General features: G+C 37.7%; 1 protein-coding gene across 1 annotated transcript; it reads right to left on the bottom strand.

Moving 5' to 3' along the window:
• Positions 1 to 2,315: 2,315 nt before the first annotated feature.
• Positions 2,316 to 8,760, bottom strand: LOC133533436 (uncharacterized). The gene is made up of 3 exons (XM_061872419.1): positions 7,813 to 8,760; positions 3,682 to 4,253; positions 2,316 to 2,545 (listed from the first exon to the last, which is right to left on the bottom strand). Exons 1-3 carry the CDS (start codon positions 7,813 to 7,815, stop codon positions 2,395 to 2,397), a joined length of 726 nt encoding a protein of 241 aa, XP_061728403.1. The 5' UTR covers positions 7,816 to 8,760; the 3' UTR covers positions 2,316 to 2,394.
• Positions 8,761 to 9,072: the final 312 nt, after the last annotated feature.

Raw genomic sequence — 9,072 nt, 5'->3', positions numbered from 1 at the left:
TGCGACGGGACTCGTCAAAACTGGACACGAGCTGTTGCATGCCTTCCGGGGACTCAGTCACAAAACACAAGTCGTCTGCATAGATGCTCTCTGTGATCACTGCGTATGGGACTTTTGTACGAGCTTTAAACCTGCCCAGGTTGAAAATGTTTCCGTCCATGCGATAGCGGACGTGAACACCCTCAGGGCATGTGAGTAAGACTTCTCGGACTGCGACAGAAAAATACAATGCGAACAGAATACTGACGGAAGATCAGCGCTGTGGTCTCCGCAGCATTTATGCTGAGTCAGCGCCTATTCTTTACCACAACACATGACCCTCTACTAATATCTCTACTAATCTAAAAATAAGACACGTAATACATTGTTATTGATATTAGTGTCAAATTGTATGTTACTTTTTCTTTGTCTCTTGCCAATTTTCTTTTTCTCTTGTTATTTGTTTGTGTCACAAAGCATGTAAGTTGTGGTTGAATAAAGATTTTATCTATCTAACAGAGGGGGTGCTAGAACGCAATCTTGCTTCACCCCGTACGTAACGGGGAAGAAGTCCGATTGTTCGTCATCGGTAGCAACGCAGCACTCCATGTCGTCATGTAGTAGTCTCACTAGCCTTACAAACTCCTCCGTGCATCCAAGCTTGCTCAGAACTATCCAGAGAGCTTCACGAGGCACGCTGTCAAATGCCTTCTCGAGGTCAACAAAGCAAAGAAACAGTTGATGACCTTGCTCTTTGCTTTCCTCTTCTAGTTGACGCACTGATAATATAGCTTCACAGGTGCCTCGGTCAGGCTGGAAGCCGAACTGGGTCTCCGGAAGCAGCTTTTCGGATATATCCACTAGGCGGTTTAGCAAAACTCTGGCAAAGACTTTCCCGGGGACCGATAACAACGTAATACCACGGTAAGAATTGCAATTAAATGATACAGTATTATTAAAAGATCATATAGGATTATCCTATCTAATAACTGTTAATTCCATCTAGACACAGTTCCCCAAATATCCGATAGCTCAAATATAAGATTCCCAGAACGCAGAATTACCTGAATGTATACCTGGATTCAACAGTAATGCGATATTGGCTTTTACATTTATTTACAATTTATATAAATATAGCTTTCACGTGAATTTTGTCAAGAGCGTTATACCTGCTAGCGTGAAAACTCGTTTATCAATACAATACATCAAAAAAAACTGTTTCTGTACCTTGCCCGACAAAAATGGTATATCACATGAAGATATGTCAAGCGCATGTACTGCGAGCTGCAAATGTACATACCCACCCAGTGTTAATCTTATTGTTTGTTACTGAGCGAAGTTAACTGTACCACCGACAAATCTTGACATTTTAGTCGGTACCAATTCCCATCCCTGCCATGACAAGCAATACAGCGCGTAGCGCTTTATTCCACGTTTTATACGTTTATTTTACGATTAATAACACTTTACAGCGCTGCGGATCACCGACAAAATAACTTCCGTGTACAATTTTAATAACTTTGCATGCGCACTAAAAGAAAAACAATTAAAAAGAATGTGTGGTATATTTTATTCGTACTTTTGTGTATATTCATGAAGTGATTTGGTCTGACATTTAAGTGTTTGTATCTGACTAGGGCATATACACGCAAATAGTCTGACCAGCGAGTCGTGTTACGAGCATTTTTTTTTTCTTTCTTTACATGGCAACTTTTTTCCCTATCAAATAAGCTGTCAATTTGAAGCTGTCATTTAATTTCATAGTAATTTTGAGGTGCGCCTTGTACTGAAATTACCACGTTTTTTGTGACATAACTCGCTGTCAGACTTTAAGAAATTTTGACATTTCCGTTAGTCATTTCACGTAGAGGGCAAAGCAAAACGTAATGGAGACGTGGATTACCTTACTAATAAAGAAAATTCCTTTTATTTACTTGAGTACCTTTTAGTTCTTTAATGCCTGGGCCGCACTAACGGAAAATTCCGTTGGTTATCGCAATAATTGCAGTGTGGCCATATGAATAACGTTCATTTTCGCGATAATCAACGGCGTTTTTCGTTGGTGTGGCCCCAGCATCAAGAAGTGACATTATGCGAGTTGGGATCCGGTGTCAAATGCTGGGTGTATTCATTTGACATGTCATCTCTCGTATTTTCATTGATCATTCAAAACATGAGGCCAATTAGATCATACATTTCGATTTCAAAATGATGTCATTTTGTTATCATACACGCGTGTAATTCGCTTGTACTTTTTCGTACAAGTGAGATGCACGGGCGGATGATAACAAACAACATTATTTTGATATAAAATGTAAGTTTTAATTGGCTTCCATGTCTCTTTCTTTTAAATGCATCCAGGTTCTCCAAAATATGTTGCGTGACTAATAATATCTCCTGAAAGGATCCTGGGATCTATAAGCAGCCGAGGTAGGATTTCTTGCAGCACTTTCTGCAGCAAGGGAAGTAGTGGGACTTGACGCCCTTGCCGTTCGACGTCTTCTTCTTCTTCTCCCTGCCTCGGCCGAAGTCGGGGCAGCGCTCGAAGTCGATCTTCAATTTTACTCTGAAATTATACGGTTTATTTAATAGTATGGTATACATTGCAGGGCAATCAGAGTATAGCTTTGAAGTAGTTAAGCCAGAAAAATGGTTTATGATTTTTTTTCTTTAGTTAATAAGGACACTAGAGAAAGATGGACCTTCAAGGCAACTATAAGCAATCGATTGGAAATTATTAACACTTGTCGGTTTAAATTGTTACTTTTTCTTTAAGAAGTGGGGCCACCAATATTTTTGATGTAAATTAGGCGCGGGGGGGGGGAGGGCTCTCTCAACTTTTGGTAGGGGATGAAAAATTCATTTTTATCATATTGACACAATTCCGTGGTAAAAACATAAAATATGAAGACAAAACGTTTTTATTAATTCCCCTTCACCTCGTATATATACATATAGATAGTCCCGGTGCAGAATATAGCATATTTTTTATCTCAAAATTCATCCCTTCATTCGTGTCTTCATGTGAAAAGGAAGGTAAAAGTTTGTATGGGGAATCAATGATCGCTGAACGAATTTAGATGAAATTTGGTATAGAGAGAGTCTCGGGGAAGAACATATAATAGTTTTTAACTCAAAAATGATGATAAGGGAGGTGGATGTTTATATGGGGAATCAATAACCGCTTTAGATGAAGTCTACGTTAGTACATCTTTGATAATAGTTGAAAATGGTACCAAACTTAACTTAGTACCTACACTTAAATAGTAATTAAGCTCAGACGTTGCCGACACTGAACCTGGGATCCGGGGCCATCAGTTTCATAGGCAGGGTCACCCACTAGGCCAGACCAGTCGTCGGCGGTTCGTACCTCATCACGTCTCTGTTAGATGTTTGCGAATGTTCAGTCAACTGCTTCGAGCAACACGAGCTCTGTCGAAGCACATGCCCAACTGGGCATAGTGCAGTGGGTGTCGTGACTCGTCCGTACACAAAATCCATCGAGGTGTGCAAGATTTGTCTTTGACGTGTGTCATATTCTATGTATTTGTATCGCCATTACAGATCGGATGTATGTGTGTGAGAAGTGCGACTGTGTGAAAAATAGCAGAACGATTTTTATGGTAAGATATTATTTGGGCTCCTCCCTTCCAACGTGTCGGAAGCCGGTGTTACTCGAAGGTGATCTGCCTTAATACGTACTGCATTTCCCTGATCTTCCTCTTTTCCTCCTGTTGTTTGAGCAACCATAGCTGTATCTGCTCCGCTATCTTCTGCCGATTCAACACCCTCGGCAAACTAGTATACTTCTTATCTTTACTCTTTGCCAATTTTTCGTAAAATTCGTTCTTCTTCTTCTGTTTGTTCCAATCATGTTTCCCTTGCCTATCAATACTTATTGATATTTTTCGTCTGAAATTTGTATTTACATCACTGGAGTTTCTCTCATAACTATCACTACCTTCATGTATTTCTTTTATCTGCTTTTTTAAAGTTTTCAAATTTTCAAGACCGGTGATTGCATCAGTATCATTACTTTTTTCAAGTTCTGGTATAGCTTCGTCGATAGCTTTGTTAATTTTGATGTATAGATCTTCTTTCTCTTCCTGCAGTATTTCAATTTGTGCCGCTGTCTCGTTTGCATGATCGATTTCTTCTACTGTTTCTATATGTGTTTCGTTCACATTTGTGGCGTTCACGTTGGTGACTTTGATATGGGCTGCTTTTGATGGCAACAAGGAACACAGTAAAATTGAAAAATATAACAGACGATGCTGGAAAACGAAATTGAATGTTTTAGTATTAAAATAATAACTCACTCAATCATTTACTCATACAATCTAATTTCTAATAAATAATATTGTTCAAGTTTTTTTCAATGGACCCGGGTACGTCCTTAAACTACGTCCAAAAGAGAGGTATGGGCATTGTGAGTGTCATCTCGCTTTGTGTGGTAGGGCACAGCCAGTGGATGTCATTCCAGATCTAGAGCAGAGCCCAACTGGGGAAGTACCTCCACCTTACAGAAAACAGCAGCCAAATAACACTAGATCCTACTCATAGTGTTGTGTTCCTGCGGGTGAGTAAGGTTGCCAGAGCTCAACGAGGGGGGGCGGGTTTAGGGTCGGCAACGCGCATGTAACTCCTCAGGAGTTGCAGGCGTATATAGGCTACGGAGACTGCTTACCATCAGGCGGGCCGTATGCTTGTTCGCCACCGACGTAGTATTAAAAAAAAAAAAAATCGACTTTGTATAATATTCTTTTGTGGAATAAAAAAAACTAGACAGAAGGTGTTAGAGTAAAATGTAGATTTCGGGTTACTATCAACATTCATTTTGAGATTAGTTCCTATACTGACTAATAACTACGAACACAGCGACATTGGTTGGAAAAACAATTTTTGATTAATCTCGCATTTTAGACTAGATACCTTATCTTGCCCTACATGTATAATTCAAACAATAGAGCAGGCAAAGAAGTATAAGCCATAATTAAGTATAAAATACATGAATATCAAAGAAATATTACGTTACAAAGCATTATGAACTGTCTGTCGGGCTACGGGTATACGGGTGGTGTGACGTGTGGTAGGCAGGCATACAACATTGTAATTGGGAGAATCAACTTTTTAGCGTCACTCGTTGCCATGGTTACGATTAGTTGTCCAGGGGACAAAAGTTCATTGAAATACTGATTTTATGGTACTTAAATGTATTAAACTTGCGTTTTTGTGGTCGTTATAACCAATGTCCATAATGGGCTCCCTACTAAGCATGTTAATAGAATGGCATACAACGTCTCTTCAAACAAACTGTGCCACTGTTGTCCCTTGGACAACGGGACAGGATAACAAAACAAAAAAAGTTGATTCACCCAATTATAACTTAAATAATGTAGTACAATGACTAGAAAAATAGCAAGCCTAGAATAATATGGAAATTTAGAAATATATTGAAATGGTTATTCATTTATTTATTTAATATTTATTGCAGAATACATAAAGGTGTAAATGGCGGACTTAATGGCGGTCTCTACCAGATTGAACAACAAGATTGAAATGGTTGAAAAACATAAAACCAAAAATTTTCAAATTTAGTTTTTTTTTAATATCCAAATAGAGACTTACTCGTATATTTTAATCAAAACCGTAGTGAACTACAAAGAAAAACATAACAATAGTTTGACCATGAAGTCAAAAAGATTTTTCGTGTTTTTTTACACATTAGTATGATTTCAAAATATCCGGGTAACTTACTACGGGGTAGACCAAAAACATTAAAAATATATACATATTTGTCTTGCTTATTGAGATTTTATTGCCCTCAAATTACACTATTTAACTAGTCTAAGTAAGCTTATATATATATTGCCAAAATTCTCCATGAAGAGCTAGGCTTTAAAAAAAAACTTTCTAAATTTAAAATTAAATTACCTTTTGTAAGGCTACCTGTTTAAAGAACATTCTTCAAGTGGCGAAAATATGAAAATTTGTTCAACGGTGAAGAGTCCGTACTGAAGTATATTTACTTTCTACTGAAAATGCTAAGAATGCCTTAAACTTTTCCATCGTCTCAACTCACACTACCGTCATTTTAAAGGCAACCCTAAGGTGCACAAATTAAAGTTTATAATCGAACTAATTCTAACATAAGAAAATAGATTTTCAGAATAACTTGATAGAGCGCTAGTTCAGAGAACCAAAAAGATGTAAAAGCGATAGAATTGATACATTTATAAGACCAGTATCTTATAAAGGAGTCCAATAGAGACTTATTCATTATTTTGGCTTCACTGAAATATTAGAAGAGCTCGTAAGTTTAAGAGAATATCGCATTAATGAAGAAGTAAGTAAGTAAGGAAATATTCTTTATTGCACCAACAATTATACATTCAAGAACTATAACTACAAGAACTTCAATAGTTTCTTATTAATTAGTTATACGAGTAATAAGTTTTTGAAGAAGATGTTAGAGAATAAGTTTTTGTCAAAAAAATCATTTTTGATACTAGCTTTTATCGCTTGCTGTACTTTTCTTTCAACAAGCAACTAATACTCACCGAGACAATTCTAACAAACCCGAACACAGCTAGGCTACGTTGTTTTATCACAGAGTTCCCATGGCCACCTCCTGTCTCCACCATCAGAGCAGCTCGATGGTACAATAATATTAGATTGTCACCCGACTTACATATTATCACGGATGACAATCTAATATTATTGTACCATCGAGCTGCTTCTATATGCATTCAAATTTTCAGCTTCATCGGAAATCGGGAAGTGGGTTAAATTTAACTTGCAAGATTTGGCCCGTATAAACATACATAGTTACTAAAACGGGTAAAAATCGTCCTGGCTGAAAAGTGGGCGCCTTTTTTTGGACCGTATAAAAAGCTAACAAGTTGACTAGGTACAGTCCGCATCAATAATAGCTGATGGAACAACGAGCCAAAAGTATCTGCCACCCTCGAATACTCTTCCAAGTAGAGATAAATCATAGGATCCATTGAACTGCAGGGCAATTATATGTTGATTTAAAATAACAATACAAAATACCTAAATAAATAAATAACAGCGCAAAAATACAGACACAATGCTATTTGTGTAACATGTCGTATATATTTTTGTGGAGATGTCGCTTCGATGTGCAGGTTATAATTGTAGATATTTGACTGCCCATATTTTGACATTCATGTCCAATACACTATATACTATTTTGAAAGGCAAGATCGAAGGTAGAAGAGGAAAAGGAAAACCACGAGCAAGTTACACGCAGCAACTAAAAGGAAAAGCAAACGTCGTGTCTTACAGGGATATAAAGAATTTGGCCGAGGACCGCGAAAACTCGCGTCTACTGTACCGACAAGAGCCATGCTCTTAAAGTAAGAGAGAGTCTATTATTAAGTATTAATAGTCAGCCGCCTAAGCGATTGCCTCTAGATAAAGCTCCTCGTCATATAGCGATACATGTCTAGCAATTTTGCCTAAATAAACGCGAGTGAGACGTTTAAAATTACATACGAAAGTTACAGTGAAAATTTCAGTTTTCAAGTGATCTTCTTAAAATATCTAGAGTAACTTAGGTCGAAAACAATACAGTACCCCTAGTGTAAATAAATTCGATTTCCAAACGTGACGTACGCGTTTGCGTTTAGTCTCATTTTGTATTGGATTTCGAAAGAGCGCGCCAAGCGGGACGTTTTGGAAACTCAAAATCCTATACAAAATGAGACTTAACGCAAACGCGTTCGTCACGTTATGATGTCGATCAAAGTTACACTAGGGGTACAGGTAATTCAAGATTTAATAGTGTAAAGTATTAAGCGGACTCACCATATCAGAGACGTGTTTCGTACTGTGGAGGTAATTCCGTTCGTGTTTACGAGTCGAAATAAAACGAATGGATATAATAAACCGTGGACTATTGTGCAACGTGCAGGGCAGATATTTCTTTTATAAATGCGGATATTTCACGATTTCTGAATGATTTTGCAACGCCTAATGTTTTTGAATCACTTAATTTATCAGATTCTCTTACCCAAAGGTTGGCTGGACGAGTTGGCTATTAGCGATAGGACCGCCTATATTGTCTGCTTCTATCTTTCATCAACTGTTTTCTGAAAACTTTTATTTTATCGGGCTGTGCCGAAAAGATTTTTCACGGGAAGCCGATTCAAAGTTTATAATCCAACTTGATTTATTATCATGATGCAATTTTGATGTTACTCTCAGGGCATTACGTACGTACGCATCAATTAATACTTGCTAAAATACAAACTTAATTTATGTAATTTGAAACTCAATGAGTTATTGCTTAACCTTTCATATGTGTGTGGTGGTCACAAATCATGGGTCATCTTAGTTGTGCTATATAGAGAAGAAAAAACCGGTTAAAAGTTAATATGACCAAAAAATCTGTCAGGATCACACACAGACGAGGTTAAAGCTGACATCAACTCCCGGGCTATAAGGGGCTTAAAGCGGCCTAATAACATGCGTAGGGTTTATCTTTTATTACTCTGAACACTCGTCCGCACATTCACAAAACATTTTGTACTCGATTGACTTGAAAACTGGACTCTTTTTATATGACTGGAGTCAGACAAATATTGGTCCTATAATACTGAAAATGGTGTCAACTTTATGAACACTGGTCTTACGTAAGAACGGCCGTTATTATTTTGTTAGGTACTTTTACACTGTATTCATCATCAGCAGTTTATATAGGTCTTACTGCTGGGCACAGAGAGTCTACCACGAACATCAAAAATTAAACCTCTGTTTTTTAGGGTTCCGTAGCCAAAAGGCATAAAACGGAACCCTTATAGTTTCGCCATGTCCGTCTGTCTGTCTGTCTGTCTGTCCGAGGCTTTGCTCCGTGGTCGTTAGTGCTAGAAAGCTGAAATTTGGCATGGATATATAAATCAATAAAGCCGACAAAGTCGTACAATAAAATTTTTTTTAGGGTACCTCCCCTACACGTAAAGTGGGGGTGAATTTTTTTTTCGCTTCAACCCTAGAGTGTGGGGTATCGTTGGAAAGGTCTTTCAAAACTAATAGGGGTTTTCAAGAAACATTTTTTGATAAAGTGAA

This window comes from Cydia pomonella, unplaced genomic scaffold (genome assembly GCF_033807575.1).
Source record: "Cydia pomonella isolate Wapato2018A unplaced genomic scaffold, ilCydPomo1 PGA_scaffold_164, whole genome shotgun sequence".
Taxonomy (NCBI): Eukaryota; Metazoa; Arthropoda; class Insecta; order Lepidoptera; family Tortricidae; genus Cydia; species Cydia pomonella.
The sequence above is the reverse complement of the archived record's forward strand: the minus strand, read 5'-3'. Positions and strand labels throughout refer to the sequence as shown.

Excerpts from the sequence above, each read along its gene's own strand:
- LOC133533436 (XM_061872419.1), bottom strand. Across the intron at positions 2,546-3,681 it reads AGGAAGATCAGGGAAATGCA|AGTAAAATTGAAGATCGACT; the intron begins GTACGTATTAAG and ends GTATAATTTCAG.